Source organism: Loxodonta africana, chromosome 7 (assembly GCF_030014295.1).
Source record: "Loxodonta africana isolate mLoxAfr1 chromosome 7, mLoxAfr1.hap2, whole genome shotgun sequence".
Lineage (NCBI taxonomy): Eukaryota > Metazoa > Chordata > Mammalia > Proboscidea > Elephantidae > Loxodonta > Loxodonta africana.
The window spans coordinates 92,947,144-92,969,573 of NC_087348.1; the positions used below are offsets into that span (position 1 = coordinate 92,947,144).

General features: G+C 46.1%; 1 protein-coding gene across 1 annotated transcript in view; it reads right to left on the reverse strand.

Moving 5' to 3' along the window:
* The window catches only part of MAP6 (microtubule associated protein 6), a 94,199-nt gene that overhangs the window by 9,454 nt on the left and 62,315 nt on the right, over positions 1 to 22,430 (reverse strand). The window contains exons 2-3 of the mRNA XM_003420031.4: positions 13,247 to 13,460; positions 10,596 to 10,792 (exon numbers count right to left, since the gene is read on the reverse strand). Of these exons, the coding sequence (XP_003420079.1) occupies positions 10,596 to 10,792; positions 13,247 to 13,460 (411 nt within the window). The remainder of the gene's footprint in view (positions 1 to 10,595; positions 10,793 to 13,246; positions 13,461 to 22,430) is intronic.

Here is a 22,430-nt window from a genome sequence, read left to right on the forward strand (position 1 = left end):
ATGTCTGAACTGGGTTTGGCTTGAGATGCTCCAGACTTGGCTCTGCCTGGTGCGAGAAGCTGGGGCCAATGCCCCCTGCAGGTCCCCAGCACAGAGCTCCCAACTGCATCTTCTGAGAGAGCTCCCCTCTGGCCCCCAACAGCCAGCCTGGCCAGCCCCGCTTTGCCTCAGCCCTTCCTGCCTGCATTCCATGTGGGCCCTGCAGGTTTGCCTCCTGGCATGCAGCAGACCCTGAGAAAGAAGATGGCCCCAGGAAGCGGTGGCATCTTAGCCCAAGAGGGCCCATCCACACCCATACCAGCAGTCCCCACCTGTGCAGCTGCTGACTCAGCCTGCCAGCCTGGACTATACAAAGTCCACTCAGGTGAGACTCTCATAGCCACAGGAAAAGCAACTAGGACCAAGGCGGCAGGGGGGCGGGGGGGAATGCTGCCACCATGAGGCTTAATTCTGGGTGGGGGTCGGGGGTAGTGAACTGTCCTGATCAAACTCAGCATCTGTGACCTTCATCTGATGCATTGATAGTTTCAGAGCAAGGGAGGGGCAGGATGAAGAGACAACTGTTTCAGAAGGACCAACATCTTCTTCACAAGAGGAGCCCTAGAGATAGATGGTCTCAAGTACTGGACAGAGAATGGGTTTTAGGGTCACACAAACCTGGGTTGAGATCCTGCCTCACCACATACAGTTGTGTGACTTTGTTACTTAATCACCGGGTTTTGATTTCTTCAGCCACAAATGGGGAAAATCCCTACAGGCACTATAGCCCTATTGTGAGGCTACCTGTTGCAATTGTCAAGTCGATTCCGACTCATAGTGACCCTACAGGGCAGAGTAGAACTGCCCCATTGGGTTTCCAAGGAGTGGCTGGTGGATTCGAACTGCCAACTTTTTGGTTAGCAGCTGAGCTCTTAACCACTGTGCCTCCAGGGCTCCATTGTGAGAATAAGTGAGATCAAGTGTGTAAAAGTCAAATAAGTGTTCGTTCCCTTCCCCTAGGGTGTGCCAATTCTGTATTTTACAGCAGTGGAACCAGAGATCTGGGGCAGATTCATAGTTCAAGGCCTTTTCTCACTACTCCAGGTTACCTCCAAGCAGATACATTATTTTCAAGAATAGGGAAATGGTTGGACTAGTTGGTTATGATTTCTACCTTGTGACTTTTTTCCTACTCTTAAATACCTTTTCTAGATTTAACCTGCTAAAGCCAAACCCATTGCTGTCCAGTCAATTCTGACTCATAGCAACCCTACAGACAGAGTAGAACTGCCTCATAGGGTTTCCGAGGCTGTAAATCTTTATGGGAGCAGATTGCCACCGTCTTTCTCCTGCAGAGTGGCTGGTAGGTTTGAGCTGCCGACCTTTTGGTTAGCAGCTGAGCGTTTAACCACTATACCACTAGGGTTCCTTCTGAGTGGCTAAGAAGAACTAAATAAATTCCCAATTGTATAGTAAATATTTTTAAAAAGCATCCGTGGTTGCTTTAATGCCAGGAAGGCACAGGCAAGGGTACAGCTGCTTGTCTCAATGGGCTGCCAGAAATCTGATAATCCTGCTAATGGCCCTTTTTAAAATGTAAGCTGCTGTAAGAACATAACCAGACAGTAAAGGCTCAGTTCTTGTCTAGCTCCATGCTCCCGGGAACTTGCAAATCAATTTTTGTCCCCTCCCCTGCTAAAGCAAAGGATGGGATCCTGAGCAATTAATCACAATTGGTCTCATGTGTCCAGAGGGGATCAATAAAAATGAACGTGTAATTGCAGAAATGGAAGTGCCCCAGGTGATTTATAGCATTGCTCAGAGAAGCAGGACCAGGCGATGGGCTGGGGGAAGGGAGGACCAGCACTAGGTGGGCTTTATCTCAGGCTGTTGTGGGGCACAGCGACCCTATAGGACAGAGTAGAACTGCCCCATAGAGTTTCCAAGGAGTGCCTGGTAGATTGGAAATACCAACCTTTTGGTTAGTAGCCGTAGCTCTTAACCACTACGCCACCGGGGTTTCGGTTGTGGGGCAGAAGGAGCGAACATACCTCCCTAGCTCCAGCTACCACTTCAGGGCCAAGGGTGGTAAGTGGTGGTCAGCAAAACTAAACTATTATTGACAACGGTGCTCACAACAAGGATTCACATGGAAAAGCCACTTGGTGGGTTACAGAGGACGTTCGCATGCATCCTAACGAGGCACACGCAACACCCCTGTGAATCAGAAACAGGTATCCGTTCCCATCAGAGATCTTGCCGCCTGCTATCCCAAAAGCTGGATCAAACAGATTCAGATAACACTGGGGCCCTTTGCTGGCCAAACTCTTACTTCCTGAATTTGGGAACCAAATAGATTTGGACAGTGATAGATAATTGCATTATTATTTCTTTGAAGCTCACAGAAATTAAACTCAGCCAAAGTCACACAGCTAGTAAACAGTAAAGCTTGCATTTAAAAGAAGGCCCAAACCAAAACTAAACCCCTTGCCTTGAGTCGATTCACAGACTAGAACTGCCCATAGGGTTTCTAAGGCTGTACATGGTTTATAGAAGCAGACTGCCACATCTTTCTCCTGCAGAGTGGCTGGTGGGTTTGAACCGCTGACCTTTCAGTTAGCAGCTAAGCGCTTAACCATCGCACCACCAAGTCTCCTTAAAATAAGGCCAGTTGGCTCTAATTCTGAGCCTTTCTTCCTATGATATCTCTCTGTCACCCTCAAGTCAGGAGTTCTGCACTGGGTATAGGGTGGGATTAGCCAAAATCTAATAAGAGTCCCTGATTTTATGAAGTTGGGACTGCATAAAAAAGTAGCTACTACAAGCACAAGGGTTTGCTGGCCTTCCAGAGGCCAGCCATCATAAAACCAGCCATTGATTGCTCTGTGTTCTCCTGTTGCCATTTGACCTCTCTCAAAACCGCCTCTTTCCATGTGAACAGGGACAGCTATCTGGCAGATAAAGTCTTGTGGAGGCACCATCTGTGGGAACAAGCTGGGTGGACCTAGTGAACATGGTCATTCATTCACTCATTCATTTATTCATTCAACAAACACTTTACAAGACGTTCCTCTGTAGCAAGTGTTGGGGCAGGAAGGACTTGGCTCTTGCCCTGGGAAAATACAGGATAGTGAGGGGACACAGACAAGAGCAGATGACACATTACATGTTATAAGTTCCATGATGAAGACACATACAGGGAGCATCTTACCCAGCCTGGGAGGTGCGGGAAAGGCTTCCGGGAGCTGTCTCCTGAGCGGAGTCTTGAAGGATGAGTAGGAGTTAGCCAGGTGGAGAAGCAGAAGGGCATTCTGGGCAGGTGGGACAGCGTGGGGAGAGGCATGGAGGTGAGAAGCAGCATGGTGCACTGAGGGAACAATAAGCTTCTGCGAGTTGAGAGGAGCCCAGGGATGGTTTTTAGCAGGGTATGACATGACCAGATCAGATCAGATTTGCATGTTCTAAAGATCTCTATGGCTCCTTAACCCAGCAGCAGTGGCATTAGTTTACTTATCTCAGCACCTGAAGCTACCTTGGCCCCAGGTAATATGTCACGGTTGAGGTAGTTACATGCAATACCAAATTAACAAGCAATTGAGGGCCACCTATATGAGGTCAAGGGACAGAAATTTAAGCTCAGTTTCACGGTTTGAAATAAAATGCACGAAATGGTGGTCTCTGGTCTAAAGCCCCAGGTAATGAATGCCAGTTTTATCCTGGGGTCTCCAGCGTCATGTATATTTCTTACAAATGAAAAATCTGTTGGATCATATTATATTAAACAGCCACAAGCTTCAGCCGACGAATCAGTTAATTTAGTACCCAAACGAGAAAAACTCATATTTGGCTGAGATGATAGGTCAATTCAGTCAAAATATTTGAGCCAGTTGTGCATGAAGACATGATCCAATTCTTATTTTACCCCAGTTTGTATCTGCATCCCACAATTTAAAGAGGATATTAGGTAAGACTGCTGGAGGGCCTGTGATGGCCCAACCAGAGTAGGGCACTGAGAGGTGTAGGCTCCATTTTGTAGTTAAGAGTCCAGCTTGTCTGAAACCTGATTTATTTCTAACTAGCCCCAGCCTCCTTCAGGTGAGGTGGGAGAAACAGCCCAGGCTGTGGAGCCAGAAGACCTGGACTCCAGTCCATCCTTCATCTTTCTAAGCTGGACTAAGCTGGCCAGGTGCCCTGTTCCCTTTCAGCATCCCTTTCCTCATCTGTTACCTGGGGCCAACACCTGCTTCACAACATTAGGTGAGTTCAATGGAATGACACTCAACAGCTTTGTACAACAATCAGTATAAATTGTTAGAATAATATTATTTAGGTCTGTGGACTCCAAGTAATTAATAACTGGAATTCTTTATATGGGATCTTCTTAATCAGAGCATTTACCTCAATTAACTTCATGTATCGTAAGAGATCATTAAGAGGTAACTAGTTGCCAGAAAGAGAGTGAAAACACACATTTCAATACTATAAAGGGAAGGGACAGGGGCCTGAAATGATCATGTATTTAGTGTCCACTACGGGTTCCCTACAGTCACGATGCCATTTCATTCTCAGTCTGGTCCTCTGAGGTGGGTATTACTGTGTGCATCTTCAGAGCAGGACACCAAGGCTCAAAGTTAAATGAATGGCACAGGGTCGCACAGCCAGCACTGATAGCCATCCATGAACCTTGTAAACGCTAAAGTGTACAGCCAGTGCTAACCAGTATTCACACAATAAGTAGTGAAATACATAAATGGTGTCAATTCTATTGCCTTGTTATTTATTATAGGTATTCCAGTGTGGTCTTGGTGTTATGCATCAGATGGCAGTGGGGGGAGGACAGTTCTAAGCGAGGGTTGGTGCCATTAATTTGAAACAGCTGCCTCGCCTGTCTGCGTGCACAGCTGCTGCTCTCCCAACCTACTGGCCTCAAGGGGGCACGGGTGGAGACTTGCCCTAACTGGAGATGGTCCCCAGGGTACAGCCTCAAAGAAGCCTTTTATACTTGTGGTCCTGAAAATCTAACCTGTGTTAAGAATTTTTAGCAGTGAAAGGACTTTGAAACCATGACCCACTAAGGAAATTCAATAGCCTTTGTGAAATAGAACTTGATACTTCTCAAATCTATGACAAGCAGGTACAAATTTTCAAACCCTAATTAAAAAAAAAAAAATGAGGAAAGAGTTTCACAAAGAACTCACAAACTCTAAAGAAGAATTAAAATGCATTTATAACTATTTGAAAACCAGAGGGCTGGTTTTCAGCTTATTGGTTTGCTGTTTTAGGGAAGCAGTATTAGCAATGAGTTATATATTTGCCTCCTTGGGCTTTGCCAGCAGCAGGGGTGCATGGTAGAAACAGCAGGTGTATGAGGCTCTGAGCGCACCCTGATTACGTGGCAGCGTCTACGGCACTAATAAGGCCTCTTCACCTTTCTGTCCTCTCCCTGATGATTTGAATGTATCTCTCACATCATTCTCAGTGTCTTCACATATATGTTTTTCTGAGTGTCTTTTTCTCTCTGTGTCTCTATGTCTATCTCTGTTTCCTTCCTTTCTTTCCCTCTCTCTCAATCCCTGTTTTGTCTCTCTCCCTGAATTGATCAAGAATGCTGAATAATACATAAAACCAAAAATCCAAACCCGTTGCCATTGAGTCGCTTCCAACTTATAGTGACCCCATAGGACAGAGTAGAACTGCCCCACAGGGTTTCCAAGGAGCGGCTGGTGGATTCAAACTGCCAACCTTTAGCAGTCGTAGCTTTTAACCACTGTGCCACCAGGGCTCCGAATAATACATACTTCCATGTATTTGTTTCATTTACTGAACAGTATTTTGTGTTTCCTGCCTCATACAAAAGCAGGCAGGTGGGCAGAATGTTTTCTATTCATCTGGAAAACAAACACATAGTGGTTTTTTCATTACGTGACCCTCGATTCCTACCACTGCCCCCACAACCCAGAAATCGGGGACCAGCAGTAGAATAACCGTCCCACCCTCAAGCTCCTAGCCTAGAGCAAAAGAGGACCAGTGGTTGTTGCCTGACGTGGGGTGAGGGAGAGAAGCATGATGGCGAGGAGCATGCAAGGGTATGGGGTGCAATCTAGACATATGGAATGCAGATACCAGGACTTTCCATGACCGAGCTCTGCCTGTGCCTTGACCTTGCCCAAGTGAACTACCCCCCGGGGCCTGGGCTCACCCGGTGTTTGGCCTTCCACACCTTTGCTCATGCAGCTCCCTTTGTCTGGCATGCCTTGGCCCACCTCAGCCCAGTTCACCTGATCAACAACTACCCTTCTGCTGAAGTCCTCCCTGATTCACAGAACCAGCCAGAATGCATTCTCCCTTCATGCACCACTGTGATCAGAGAGACTGAGTTCTGGTCTTCTTGGTTTCCCTAGTGCCCAGCACAATGTCTGGCACATAACAGGTACTCAGTGAACGCGTGCTAGATAAATGAAAGGAGAACCATGCATGGTATAAAATCTTTTGTCTCAGGCTTCAGCAGCAGGGGTATCAAAGTAGGCAAACTTGGCCTTAGCTTTGAGGTTCCCACCCAGGCCCCCACACTTTCCCATCCCTATACCTGTTCACCTGCCTGTAGGCCTGCTCCTGCATGCCCTGCATATCCAAATCCCACCATTCTCCAAGACCCCCTCTGCCATGGAGCTTTCTGTGCTTCCCAACCCCAGCAGGAAGAAACCTGTTCTTCATCTGAGCTCCCAGCTACCTAACCCATTGTTGCCTTACTTGGGCCTCTCTTATGGCTATATTGCAGCCCCATGTTAGGCATACAACCATTTGGCACCCCATAACGCACACAGTGAGCCAGCCCCCAGAGGGTGGAACCTCCAAAGTGGCCACAGATTAAACGAGTAAGTGAAGGCATCTCTGCCAGGTGACAGGGAGGGAGTAGAGAGTCAGAGCCCAGGCTCCCAGCTTGGTGAGGTGGTGCTAGGCACAGGCGGTCACTGGTCCCCGGCAACATGGGATGAAAACGTTACACTACCTTGTTGGTCAGTGGGTCTCCTGGTCCATCTTCGCTTTTCCCACACTTAGCTTTGACTCCTTGCAATTAGTATCTGAGAGGCAATCTAAGAGTCAAGCTGCATTATGGAGAACCCCAGGAAAACTGCAGGGCACAGCTCAGCTCGTGCAGAATGGATCAAATGGCAAAGGCTGGCTCCTTCACCTACTCAGCTGGGCCTCGCCAAGGAAATAAGATCAAGAAAGTGGTGTTCGTCTTTAGCATTTATTTATAATTGGAAAAACTGTTTGTTAGTTTTTTTTTTTTTTTTCTGAGCAAGCACAGAACCACAAGCACGTCACAATCAATTGGCTATACATGAATCTTTTTTGTCATTCTCTTACTAACAGCAGGAATGAAATAGCACCAAGAGAGGTGTGTCCTACACGTTACATAGACAATCTGTGGTATGCAACAAAACCCAGGCCACAAAATCGTAATTAGACACTTCCTGTCTGCCTTTGAGAGGCAAAGGCATAGGACTGGACGGGAGCACAGGGCAGGTGTCAGAAAGCTGCAGGGAGCCAACGTGCGCTTCTACGTATCATTTTTGCAGGCAGGCGAAGCAGACAGTGGGAAAGCTTCAGCCTTGTTCTCCTGCCAGGGGCACAGGGAGACGGTAGAGACACAAATAAAAAGGGTGGAATAGGCTTTGGAAGCTTGGTCACCTTCCGAAAGTTGAAACCGAAACACTGCTGGTGAAACTAAAATCAGTTTGAATCAACATGCTTGGGATACAGAACAAGACTAAACAGAACGAGACTAAACAACAACAAAAAAAAAAACAGAACGAGACTAAACAACAAAAAAAAAACAAACAGAACGAGACTAAACAACAAAAAAAAAACAAACAGAACGAGACTAAACAACAACAAAAAAAAAACAAACAGAACGAGACTAAACAACAACAAAAAAAAAACAAACAGAACGAGACTAAACAACAACAAAAACCAACCCCAGTGCTGTCGAGTCAATTCCGACTCATAGCGACCCTCTAGGACAGAGGAGAACTGCCCTGTAGAGCTTTCAAGGAGCGCCTGGAGGATTCGAACTGCCAACCCTTTGGTTAGCAGCCATAGCACTTAACCACTACACCACCAGGGTTTCCAAGAATGAGACTAGTTGAGTTTTATTTGTAAACAAAAGAAATCAATGGGAAGTTTCTTGCCAATATTCCAGAGTCAAAGTGAACCACGAACAGGGTTTTCTTGTGTGTGGGGTGTGTTAAAAAGATAGGGATACTAAAGGGTAGGGGAAGACATACAGGTCATCTAAAACCTCAGGTGGGGCAAGGTAGGAAACTTAATCCCTGGGGGCTGCCAGGTGGGTGCAGAAGCCCATGGGGCCCTGCGGTAAACTCTACAATTTGGGATCAAGTCGCGTGCATCCTTCTGGTTGTGTTGCCAGGGAGACAGATTGATTTATATTACTCACCATGTCTAGCACAGTGCCTGGCACACAGGCACTCAATAAATGTATGTTGAATGAATGTTCCTGTTGCCCTGTAAACTTAGACATGCTTGATCTCCAAAAAAATTTTTTGATTATGATTCTTCTATGGAAAAATTCAAATTGTGGCTAACATCAACATGTCTGACTAATGCCAGATCTTGAGAGAACAAACATAAATTGGTGAATTCTCTGGATAAAGTTAAGATCATGATGATGGAGATCTCTGGTTAATGTTAAGATGAGCTAGCAAATAGCTGGAATCAACACTAAAGGTCTACTCTAGTCATTTCCAGACAGTCATTCAAAACTTGTGATTCATAAACATTGAGACTCACTAACATTTTCTACCTTCTTCAATACTTCTTCCTCACAGCTCTGTCTCCTGAGATAGAAGGAAAATCGCAGGGGGACTGACAGAGCACTTCATTTCTAGTATCCCCGTTCTCTTAAGAAGTACAGCTCGCATAGCACATGCTGAATTAATTTCGGCTTCTAAATTAACTAATTCTAAGACTTCTCAATCAGCCCCAATGTGCCCAACAAAATGGTGTAAACGGAGACTTTCCTGCCTGAATGGTCCCAATAATAGAGAGCTGGTGGAAGCCCTGCTTCCTCGAAACAGGAAGGACCTAGAGGACTTTTCATGTAAGGAACTGAGACCTTCGCTCTTCATCACTTTCACTACAAAAGAAAAGAAGGCCTGAGCAGAAGCTTGATGTCATATAATAGTCAAGCAATTTCAGAATGCTGGGGATCGTAACGACCTTTAAGGGCACGAGAAATGAAGTATGCAAATCAATATACACATCACAATGCTTTATGTTTGCAAATATAATTTTTCTGCTAGGTATTTTTGGTTCCTTTGTGAGTGAGCACTGGGGATCTTTTCACACCTACTCCCTAACTCCTACAACAGTAGCACAGCTAAGATGGGGGCTTTGGCCACACGGACACACAACACACAATACTTTGAAAGCTGCTTTTCTCCATTAATGAGGCCAAAAATGCTTGCTAATCACTTAGCAGGGAACTCTCCTAGTCTTTACCTAAGTCATAGACATTTCCCCATAACCTGAAGCTTAGGCATCCTCTGTCCTCTGAGGAATACAGCAAGAATAGTTCAGAAAGGGAAGAGCTAAAAATCGCCACACTTACCACTATGTCTACTTCCCACCTTGTGTTTCTCAGAAGCAAGAAAGTCACATTCTAAATACCCTATTCCTACACCTTGAACTTTCTTCCTTGGTCACCTTTAATCAGTCGCTTTGCAAAATCAGCAGCACCAGACAGGTAGTCTATTGAAGGTAAACAGAGGAAAATAATCTCTTTTTTGTGACCTTCCTATGACTTCTAGATTGTACCTAAACACCTAACCTTTTCACCACCCTGGCCTAGTTTTAGTCATCGGTGGCCTCTTTATGACTGGATATACAATTTAAAGCCCATTGATTGAAAACTAAATACACCCATACATTTCTAACAGAATATCCTATGAAAAAATAACTTCAACTTCGCAGACACAACTCACTTTGTTTTATTGACATTAAGGCCAAGGTTTTTCTTTTTGTTTTTTACTATACCCACAAAAATTTGTTAATTGTTGAAGCCCGAGTTGTGCTTCTATAACACAGGATAATTTTCTGAATTTGGGAAAAGAATATATTCATCTAAAGTCCAAAATTGACCACTGAAACAGGCCGTGGGGAAGAATCTCAGGGGGACACCCTACAGAGGCTTCCAAGCACTACCAGGAGACTTCCTCGCAGCTACCTGGGAACTGCAGCTGTGCACCAAGACCTGCCTGCCTTCCTCATCGGCCTGCATCTCACTGACAGGGGAAGGCACAGCCCAGGTGCATGCATGCAGCCTGGTGTTCCTGGGGCCCAGCAGCCCAGAAGTAGGCCCTGCTCAGGTCCTCTGTTCTAGATTTAGAGAGGAGGCAAGCCACACAACCTTGGAAATAGGATTCCTCCACGAAAAGAAACCAAGCCAAAGAGCTCCTGGAACACTCAGGACCAAAGCAGATGAGAAGCCTCTAATTAATTTTGTGGCCTTTTTTTGTTTGTTGGTTTAAAAAAAAAAAAGAAAAAGAAAAGAAAGGAGAGAAGAATAAAAAGGAAAGTGCAGTGAAATTTACTCTTTAGCCTCAGCCAGTTTATTGTTCATCTCTTTACTTTGCTCCTTGTCTTCCGGTTTGGCGGCACTGGGACCTTCCGCGCTCTTTTTCTTGGCGGACCGGCCCGATACCACCTGCTTGTCTTTGGCCTTCCTCGGGGGCTTATGGCTCGCTGAGGTCTTTTTTGGTTTGGAACTCTGAACACTAGGTTTCTCTACCTGCATGGAGAGACAAACAGACCGCAAATACAGAAACACAAAGGGGGAGGGGCAGGAGAGAGAGTTTAGAAAGAAGACATTATTAATTAAAGAATAACACTGGTGATGAACTTTGACACTGATGGAACACAGTGTATGAAGTATTTTCATAGGCATTATATCACTTGGCTTCTCCCGTCTGAACTCCTTGTCAGTCACTGTGGCGACATTCTCACTGGCCACTCTGGCTTGCCGACCCTGCCAGTTCTTAACCCCGGGCCAGCCCAGGCATGTACCTTATCACTGTTGTTCAATATTTGCTGCCTCTCCCTGTGGGAAGGTTACACCTCATCACGCTATTCAACGAGGCATAGGCACGTGACTTGCATTGGTGGAGAAATGTGAGCAGAGGCCACCTGGGTCACCTACATGCAGAAGATTCAAGAGTCAGCATGTGCTTCTAATGCCTTTTTCCTTCTGCCACAGAGAGAGGCACTCCATCGCTCTGAGTCCCAGACTGAAGATGCAACCAATATGACTAGAGGGGCAGCCAACCCACAATGGACATGTATAAATCAGAAATAAACCTTTGTTGATGTCACACATGAAGACTCGGGGGTGTTTTATGACTGTAGCATAAGCCACTCTTCCCTCTGTTTGTGTCTCTAGGATGGACACTCATGGAGAAATGTCCTCACTGAGATACTTTGGGCCAGGAGATCTCCAGTCTCAGGCCTTCAACACTGCCGAGACGTCCTATCCTCACCTCTGGCTGCCTTCCTTGACTGCTTCTGGCAGACCAGGCATTCCAAGCCCACTCCACTCTCCCCAAGCTCCCTCCTGTAGCTCAGTTTTCCTCATTCTTAGAAGATGGCCTGGCCTTCTCTTCCCCAGAGAACCCTGCAGACACTAGGCATGACCTCCCTAGACCCATCTCTACGTTTGCTCTCCCCGGTCTTCCCACCTTCCTCTCCTTGAATCTTCTTTGGGACTGACTTCTTAGGTCACTCATTCACTGAGGTCTAGTGGTTTTCAGTCATCCTTGACTTCTAAATAAGGTAATCAATCATCCTGGTTTGCCAAGGACCAAGGGGTTGCTGGGGGCATTGGAGTTTTAGTGCTAAAACTGCAAGAGTTGCAGGCAAACTGGGTTGGTTGGTTATTTTACCTGTAAACTAGTCCTGAGATGGATAGGAAATTTCGCTCGCGTGTAAGACCTTAGGGCAAAAGCAGGAACCTATTTAGTTCTAGAGCAGTGGTACTCAGACCTTTATCTGCTGTTAGAAATAGGAGATAGTTACACAATTCCATGTGCCCTGACACCATGGACATGTTAGGCTGCATGGCGTGTGTGATTCCTACTTCACCAGTTGTATCTCCAACATTTCTCTCCCTTTCATGAAAGCATACTGAAATGCAAATAAGGCAGAGTAGTGTCATTAAATCCCAAATCCACTATAATTTACTTAGAAATGTAAACCATTCACAAACTGTGTTTATTATAGTAACACGTTACTCGGCACACATCTTGCTGCTGGTGTGACAGGGGTGTTGTGACAGGCTGAGAACTGCTGGTGAATGGCGTTTATCAAGGGAAAGGACAAGAAAGGGCAGGCAGTCTCCAAGAGTCTGGGGAGGTAAGGGGACTGCCAAAAGGATGAACAAATCTGTCTTGGAATAAGTACAACCAGAATGCTCCTTAGAAGCAAGGATGGCGAGACTGCATCTTACATACTTTGGACATGTTGTCAGGAAGGATTGGTCCCTGGAGAAGGACATCACACTTGATAAAGTAGAGGGTCAGAGACAGAGAGGAAGACCCTCAATGAGATGGATTGACACAGTGGCTGCAACAGTAGGCTCAAGCATTTCAACAATTGCGAGCATGGCCCAGGACCGGGCAGTGTTTTGTTCTGTGGTACATAGGGTTGCTATGAGTCAGAACCAACTTGACAGCACCCAACAACAACAACAACGGGTGGTAAGGAAGGGTCCATTGATGGAAGCTGAGGATGAGACAGGAAAGGAAGCTAGGTGAGGGGGCCTGGAATACTGGGTCAGCCCTGTAGGGGCAAAAGCACAGTTATTTTAAGGCAAAGAGACTTAGGGCTTAGGTGAGATTTTCTGACACTTTTTTTTTTTGAGTTCTTAAAATCAGAAGCTAGTTCTCTGGAAATCTGCTAGTCATTAAGCTGTTTTTATTTTAGGTAATGTTCCTTTTTATTATTCCTTTTAAATTTAACAAAAGTTCCATTTGAAGATGCCCCTATGTCTCAGGGTGCTAGAGGAAAGGAGGGATTTTAAAGGTGCCCTCGGGGACTATAAGTCGGAATTGACTCCACAGCAGTGAGTTTGGTTTGTTTTTGGTCTTGGGGACTGGGACAGAGTTGGAGGTAGCCCCACTCTCATGCTCTGCTGCAGTTAACCCTTCTGTCCCAGGCTGTTCTGATGGGCTCCCCACAAGGTCTGTCTCACCTTTGGGGATTCCTTAAAAGGTTCGCTGTAGAGGCTGCGTATTCTTCTGCGATCAATGACCTTAATATCGGCCGGTGTGGGCTTATTGGCCTCCCCTTTGAACTGGGCACTGTAGCTGGTCTCATGAACCATCTTATCATCTGGGGGCTTGTACTGGGGCTTGGCTTTTATTGGTTTCACGGGCTTGATATCTGTCCATGCTCTGAATTCATTCCTGTGAATCAAAGAAAGCATAAGTGAAATGAGATATCATATGGCTGGAAGCAGGGCTCCTAACACAGGGCCCCAAACACAGCAAGCCCTCAATCAGTGCTTATGACATCAAGTGAAACGTGGCTGCAGAGTTAGCTTCACACTTTTGTTTTGGATATGTGCAAGTTTTCCTTCCTGCAAAGCTAACTGAGGTTGTAGCAATAGCAACTGTACCTTGGAGGAAGAGCTCAGGTTCCCAGCTCTATACTGAGTGACCATGGACAGGTATTGCTAGTATTTGAACCTCATTTTCCCAACCTGTAAAACGACACTGAAAAAACTCAACCATTAGGTCACTGATGAGTTTGACAAATATTGTTGAATGCCTTCTAAGTGCAAGGTTAAAGACTGTGAGAATTAAATGAGACAACATTAAGCACTTTCCAGTTGCCATCGAGTTGATTCCAATTCGTGGTGACCCCATGTGTGTCAGAGCAGAAGTATGCTCCATAGGGTTTTCAGTGGCTGATTTTTTGAGAAGTAGGTCACCAAGCCTTTCTTCTGAGGCATGTCTGGGTGGAGTTGAACCTCCAACCTTTCAGTTAGCAGCCAAGCATTAACATGCGCACCAGCCAGGGACTGTAACACACATACTCCCTAGTATATTGTGGAGTACATTGTGGCAATCAACAAATGCCAGTTCTCTTCCCCTCTTTCATAATGAAGAACCTGTGTTATCCAAAATCCTTTAGGGTAATTCCTCCTTTTGAACACCCGAGGGCTTGCCTCTTATAGTGCCAGAACTTTAACTGTGCTAATCACAATCACTTTAAAATTTTAAATCCTTGGAAACCATATGATGGCACTATTTTTTTTTTTTTAAATCACTTTAAGGAAACCCTGGTAGCATAGTGGTTAAGAGCTACGGCTGCTAACCAAAATATCAGTGGTTCAAATCTACCAGGCACTCCTTGGAAACTGTATGGGGCAGTTCTACTCTATCCTATAGGGTCGCTATGAGAATCGACTCCACGGTACTGGGTTTGGTTTTTTTTTAATCACTTTAAAGTGGTGGAGTGCTACAGCTGCTAACCAAAGGGTCGGCAGTTTGAATCCGCTAGGCGCTCCTTGGAAACTCTATGGGGCAGGTCTACTCTGTCCTATAGGGTCGCTATAAGTCGGAATCGACTCGACGGCACTGGGTTTGGTTTTTTTGGTTTAGTCACTTTAAATGAAAACCCTTACGAAATGTCTAAATGCTTGCAGATCTTCAATAAACAAAATTTACTGAACATAATTTAGATATCGCCACTAGGACTTGTGTTGGGATAGGTATGTGGAGGAGAGTCTTCATGTGCTTTCTTGGGAATGGCTATTGGTCTTTGCACTCCATGGCCCCAGCCCGTTGCTCTTTTTCAGTCAGTGTGTTAACTCCCCTGAGCTGTCGGTGATCATTTTCTGCCATCAGTTTTCTTGTCCACAGCAATCCCTCTCATGGTTTCTGATCATCTGTTTCTGTTCTGTCCTAGGGCTGGAGAGTAGATGGCAGACAATGTTCAAAATAGGGTAAAATAAATGTAGCTTCTGATGGAGGCCATGAGGGTCCATCCTGTTTGTTAAGTGTATGAGATGCGTGAGCTGAGGTTCCTGAGGTCTCTACTGGTTCTGTTTGCACTGGGACTGTAAGAAGCTGTGTTGTGGGAAAGGAGGAGTTAGTGTATGAATATCTGTGGAGTCAAGTTTTTCCAATGGCACTCACCCCTTCTTCCACCAATAACTCACTCTGTGGTATAGGGAGGGGGTGAGTGCTGTGAGCAAGCGGCCACAGAGGATGGTAATGGAGACACTCCAGTTCTAGTCGTAGCACTACCTCTGAGTAGCTGTTGAGCTGACTACCCCCCTCTCTGAGCCTTAGTTTCCACACTTGTAAAATAAAAGAATTAGACTAGACAACTTTGAATGTCCCTCTAGCTCTGGGGCTTCCTGAGTTGATGAAGCTGGCTTGGTAACACTGAGCCTCTTGGTGCTGGTTATTGGACCTCCCAGTCTCTGGATTTGTGGGGAATTGGCTTATATGAGAGGAGAGACCACAATCTCCTAAAAGACCTTCCCCCAAGCTTCAGTCTCTCTTTCCTAGTGCAGCCTGGACTTCCACCTAGATTTCCCACCAATAACTTAGACTTGGCATATCTAGAACTAAATAGTCTTTTCTACCGAATTGTCTTCTCCTGGATTTCCTCATTGTTTGGTTTCGCCCGTTCATTAATTTACAAAATATTTACTGAATGCTTATGATCTGTGTGGCAGGATGCAGAGCTCTATGGAGCCCAAATTGAGGAAGAACAGGCCCTGAGCTCAAGGTGAGGTAGGCTGAGAGATTTGAAGTTTCTCTAGGACAATGTGGTTTAAGAACTGTGATGGAGGAGGGAGTGGGGAGTAAGGGGGAGGAACTCATATCCCAGCCTGGGAGTTAAGGAGGGGTTTCTGGAGTGAAGTCAAAGAGGCTGATTGAGCGTTGGCCAGGAGAGGGGAGCGGGTCCCAGGAGAGTGAGTAGTACATGCAGGGGCTCATGAGAGGCCCGGCCCCTGGGAGGATTTGTGGGCAGTTCGGTGTGGCTGGGTTCAAGTTTGGTGGGGAAGGGCACAAGACAGATCATGAGGTCTTGCTAACCCAGTGCTGTCGAGTCTATTCCGACTCATAGCGACCCTATAGGACAGAGTAGAACTGCCCCATAGAGTTTCTAAGGAGCGCCTGGTGGATTTGAACTGCTGACCCTTTGGTTAGCAGCCGTAGCACTTAAGCACTACGCCACCAGGGTTTCTGAGGTCTTGCTAGCCATGCTGAAGAGTTGATCCCAATTGCAGCAAGGAGCTGCCTAATGATTTCAAGCCAAGGGTAGGAATAACCAGGTTAGTTTCCTGGAATGGAATTTTGGCAGCAGTGTGAATGGAGGACAGAGGGGGATAGTGGAGGTGGAAGGCCAGTCAAGAGACTGTGCAGTGAGCCAGGGCAGGCAAGCAGAGGCCTGAACCAGGATAATGGCAGTGTGGACAGAGAAGGCACTAGATCAGAAGGGATAGAGAGAATGGGCAGGACTTGAAATCAATAAGCTGTGGGAGGTGAGGGTCAATGAGGCATCTGGGGAGACTCCAGGATTTTGGCTTGTGGTTGGCAGTGCCCCCCACGGAGATGGAGGAATGAGAAGAAGAGATTTTCTGGAGGAGGGTTGAGATTCTCCTGTTTCTTTTAACGGCACCCTACCCACCCCAGCATCTAGGCTGCTTTTGATTCTTTCCTCTCCTCCTTCCTTTCTCACTTTCTTTAGTTTCAGTCAGTTACCATGATCTGACTTTCTGAAACATGTTGGTTCTTCACGCAAGCCTGGGGCTGGCCAGGGTTACATTTGGGGCTCTGACCACCATTCTCTGCCTGAGACTTCAGGCCCTCCTTCCTTCCCTCCCGCCCTTCAGACCCAAAGCCCCACCTGTTAGATGGGCTCCTAACACTTGGGCCTAGATCATTCAGTAGTCCAACCAAGAACAACCCAGCTCCAAATATATCATGGTAGAAACCTGGATTTTCCTACCCCTGCCTACTTCCAGAATTAGGACTGAGAGGAGTGTACACTGCCCCTAAGCATTGTTCCTACGTCATCTCTCCAGGTCAGCCTTCCGCATCTCTTCAGTGGGCTCTGTGAGCTGGTGAGGATCTCACTTGCAGGCATCATCCATAGGATACGTCGTTGTGAGAAAAGATTAGTAGCCCCTGATCTTGAATAACTTTGGTACATAGTCTTCATGTGACTCCTTGTTAATGAGTCCCATAATTAGCTCACTGTAATTGTGACAAACTGTTAGGTATAAACTCAAATTCCATGACTTAGAACTTTCTTTGAACTCTCCATGAAACCTCCCCCAACAACTAATCATACGTCATAAAACTATAATTAGCTACCATTCATTGGTTGCCTTTCATAAGCTGGAGCGATGTGTCTATCTATCTATATTCCCTATAATCCTTAGAACAACTTTGAGAGGGAGGAGGATTATACTTCTTTTACAAAGGAAGTAATCAAGGCTCAGAGAAGTTAGGTGGCTTGCAGAAGAAGGCCACACAGCTGGCAAACAGCAGAACTGGGATCTGAACCCGGGTCAGTCAATCTCCGCAGCCCACCTCCTTTCCATTGCACTCTGGGAACATGCTGCAGCCACAGCGTGCTTTGCCTGCACTCACTGGAGGTGCTTGCACAAGGATTCTGGCCTGCTGTCTGCTGTGCAGTAGAGGGTTTTATATGGCACAGCCTGGAGTAGATGACATCTGACATCCTCCAGCCCCCAGATACTCAACTCAGAGTCCAGGAGGGACCATATTCTCTGGTCAGTTATGCCCAGGGCCTCTTGCTAGGTGTTCAGAGTCCTTTGCAACACAGTCTCCCCTTCATGTGCAGCCAGATTTCTGATTGATCATTCATTCATTTGTTCATTCATTTATTGATTTGGCATTTATCAAACCCCAGCCAAGGGTGTGTCACCATGTGCCCACAAGGATGAGTAAGCCACATTTGAGTTGTCTAACAACCTGTGATATGCAGATGACACAGCCTTGCTAGCTGAAGATAAAGAGGACTTGAAACACTTACTGATGAAGATCAAAGACCACGTAATTCAGTATGGATTACATCTCAACACAAAGAAAACAAAAATCCTCACAACTGGACCAATAAGCAACATCATGATAAACAGAGAAAAGATTTGAAGTTGTCGAGGATTTTATTTTACTTAGATCCACAATCAATGCCCATGGAAGCAGCAGTCAAGAAATTAAACGACGTATTGCATTGGGCAAATCTGCTGCAAAAGATTTCTTTGAAGTGTTGAAAACCAAAGATGCCATTTTAAGGACTAAGGTGCCCCTGACCCAGGTCATGGTGTTTTCAATTGCCTCATAAGCATGTGAAAGCTGGACAATGAATAAGGAAGATGAAGACAAAATTGATGCATTCAAATTACAATGTTGGTGAAAGATACTGAATATACCATGGACTGCTAGAAGAACAAACAAATCTGTGTTGGAAGAAGTACAGCCAGAGTGCTCTTTAAAAGTGAGGATGGTGAGACTTCGTCTCACATATTTTGGACATTTTATCAGGAGAGACCAGTCCCTGGTGAAGGACATCATGCTTGGTAAAGTAGAGGGCCAACAAAAGAGAGGAAGCCCCTCATTGAGATGTATTGACACAGCATCTGTAATGATGGGCTCAAGCATAGCAATGATTGTGAGGATGGTGCAGGACTGGGCAGCATTTCCTTCTGTTGTACATAGGGTCACTATGAGTTAGAACTGACCCGATGGCACCTGACAACAACAACGACATAATTTAGTGGGTCAAGACCTGTCCATGTATGACCCTAAGAAAAGGCAGGATGAAGCAAATGGGACAGAGTTAAGAGGAAAAGAATACTTAATTCTAATGGGGTGTGGGGGTACCAGGGAAGGAGCATTGAAGAACGTGCATAGATAGAGAAATGAATGAAGGAAATTCAGGCTGAGGGAACAGCATGAGCAAAGCTACCAGTCTGAGTCTTTGTGGCAGATTCAGAGAGCAGGTGAACTGATCAGGGTGCAGGAGGGCTGGGTTCCTGGAAGGATGTGCAAGGCTGGGAAGGAGCTGGGGCCAGGCGGTACAGAGCCTGGAATGCATGTTCAGATATATGTGTGGTCAGCCTAGGAGCCACTGAAAGTTTCTGAGTGAGGTGCCACTATTCCTCTATCGATGGTATCCTCCTCCTCTCAGACTACCCCAATTTTTATTGTTCTTTAAGGTCCAGCTCAGGGCTCTCCTCTTATGGGAAGCCTTCTTGGATTACTTAGCCCAAAGTTCCCCATCTCTTGGCTCCTGGACCATTCAATGTGCTGTCCAACTTTGTCGTTAACTATACTGTTTCATGTGGTTCTTTAATTCTTTCACGAGTCCATTTTGTCTCTCTTGAGGGATAAGATACTTAATAGAAAATTCATGATAGAACCCTACTTTCTGGTCCAATCTCATTTGCATTGCTACAGGGGGCTAAAGTAACTTATCCTATGTCAGACTACAGGTCAGGGCAGAACTGGGCTAGGGCCCCTTCCCGTGCCCGAGGCCACCACTCAGGGCCACCCTCCGTATCTTTCTTGAATCCTTCACAGGACCTGGCACAGGGATTGACATTGAGTGGACATTTAACGGAAGGACCTATTATTCAGTGTCATTTCTGATCAGCTCACGTCATCTTCTCCTAAGCCTTCCTGACCTACCCAAGATGGGCCGGGTGCTTCCTCCTTGGTGGAATAGAATGGTCCATATGTACTTCTATTTTAGTGCTGATCACATTGAAATGATTATGTGCCTACAAGCTTTTCTCCTACCCTAGACGGAGTAGACCTTCTTCAATAGGAGCTGTGTTCTGTTTCCCTGTGCCTGGCACAGCACAGAGCAATACCCTTAAGAAACGTTAGAGAATTAAAGAAAATCAAGCATTCTGTTCTACTTCAGATATTTAGGAAGATTATTCATATTTGGAGCTTCTATTATCGCTAAAGATCACTGCCTAAAATCCATGAACCACAAGTCTATAATTCCTTTACAGGGGAAGAGTTTCCCATACTAAAGCAAAGATTTGAAGTCCTCCAAGTTTTTATAAAATTCATCCTCCCTAGATTGACAGGAAGGAGCCCTGGTGGTACAGTGCTTAAGTGCTCAGCTGCTAACCGAGCTCCTGCTCTGTAGGAGAAAGACCTGGTGATCTGCCCCCATAAAGATTCCAAGACCAGAAGATCAAACCCTTTGCTATTGAGTTGATTCCAACTCAAAGTACCCTAGAGGACAGAGTAGAACTGCCCTGTCCCATAGGGTTTCCAAGGAGTGGCTTGTGGATTCAAACTGCTGACATTTTTGGTTAGCAGCTGGACTCTTAACCACTGTACCACCAGGGCTCCCCAAGAAGACTACAGCCTTGAAAACCCTATGGGGCAGTTCTACTCTGTCCTACAGGGTAGCTATGAGTTGGAATCGACTCGACGGCACACAACAGATTGACAGGAGGCAGTCCAATGCCCCTGCTGAGTTAAGCTGCCCAAGGTGTTGAAGAGTCTGAAGGCAGAAAGGAACATTTGAGAATCAGGAGACAGGTAAGGAGAGGAAAACTTAACTAACACTTGCTGAACATCTTTAGGCCAAGCCCTTATGAGCATAACCTTATTTCATCCTTTTAACATCCCTGTGAGGTCACTGATACTATCCTCGTGTTATACATGAGGAATCTGAAGCACTTAGAGGTGAAGAGACTTGTCAAGCTAATAAGTGATGAACCTGTCTGACTCCAAAGCCCTTGCTCTTTCCACCGTCACATGCTTGGGGGTGGCTGTGAAACCCAAGTTTGCCTTGGCATCCTTCAAGTTCATGGCAAATTTGGCTCCTGGCAGCAGTCACCACAAGAAAGCATTTTCTTCAGCTCATCTGAGTACATAGCATAGTGAGGCTCTGTGTATACTGTGGACCCCACATCTGCAGGCTGCTGCCCAGTCACTCCCAAAGGATTCCTCATGCCCTAGCTTCTCTCGTATCACCATGTGGGGAAGTCATGGGGACAGGATGCTCTCCAGCTGCATTGCTAAGGGCTCACTGGATCCTCCACTGCAGATCCACAGGTGGAACTGACACGGAGAGCTTGCTGCATGATTTATCTCTTGCGTAATACCTGCAAGGGCAGAGGAGGGTGTGATGGTTAATGTTATGTGTCAGCTTGGCTAGGCCATGATTCTCGGTAGTTTGGCAGATACTGGACTGGTTGGCCTTCCATAATGTAATATAAAATAATCACTTTCCATGATGTAATCAGTCAATCAGTTGAAAGGGGAGTTTCGTTGGTGGTGTGGCCTGCCTCCAGTATATAAATGGATGTTTTGACAAAGCTTGGTCTCTCTCAACTCTGCATTCTTCTTGTTGCCTGACTGCTGGCTCCTGGGACATAAGCCTGCAGAAGCCTCCAGCCTGCCGCCTGACCCGCATAGTTTGGATTCACCAGCCCCCACAATCCTGTGAGCCAGCAGAGGTCTCCAGCCTGCCACCTAACCTACAGATTTGGGGCTTAACAGTCCACACGATTGCAAGAATCAATTCTCTTGAAGTACATCTCTACATATATCTAAATACACATCTCACTGGTTTTGATCCTCTAGAGAGCCCAGAATAAGATACAGGGCCTGGGACTACCATGTTCACCAGTGGGAGGGTAAACTGCACAAAGTGAACCCAATCAATATGTTTAGATCTGGGTTTAAATGACTCATCTGATGGCTCATTTGTGCTGGGAAAATCTATGGAGAGAAGTCTAGACGAGCCACCCAGCTCCTACCAGGAAACCACAGAGCCAGGCCCAGCCTCAGCCATCTCTTGAAGACTTGGTGAGCAAGATTTTCCTGGGCTGCTCTCTCCCAGGACCTTTGAATACCTGTGTTGTCATGTTCAGAGCAGTTGCTAAAGCAGGACTTTTGTATCTTGCTGGCTAGGCAAAGTTTTCAAAGGAGTCAACAAGTACTCTACCTTCATCTCCTCCTGTCCACTCCCTCTGCCCCTGGCCTCGTGTGGGCCTCAATACCAGGAGAGGTTTTCAATATCTCTCCCTGGACCGTGACATTAGGATCACAGCATCAGAATCCTGGTCCCCATCTCCTTACTTCTGATTCACTGGCACATGTTGCAGGATAAATCCTCCAGCTCAGCTGTGAGCCTGCTGTCTCCCTACTAAAACAAGCCAACAAATCCTACCTTATAGGATGAAGTTCTAACTAAGGCGCTTTCTAGTTCCCCTGTGTTATGATTCCTTGGCATGACATACATGTATGGCCCTGTGATTTGGCCCCAAGCCTTATTTCTTATTTGGCCCCAGCCTTGTTTCTTCATCTTCATCACTCACTAGTGTTAGTCATTTTGTGAGCATTCTTGTGCACCAG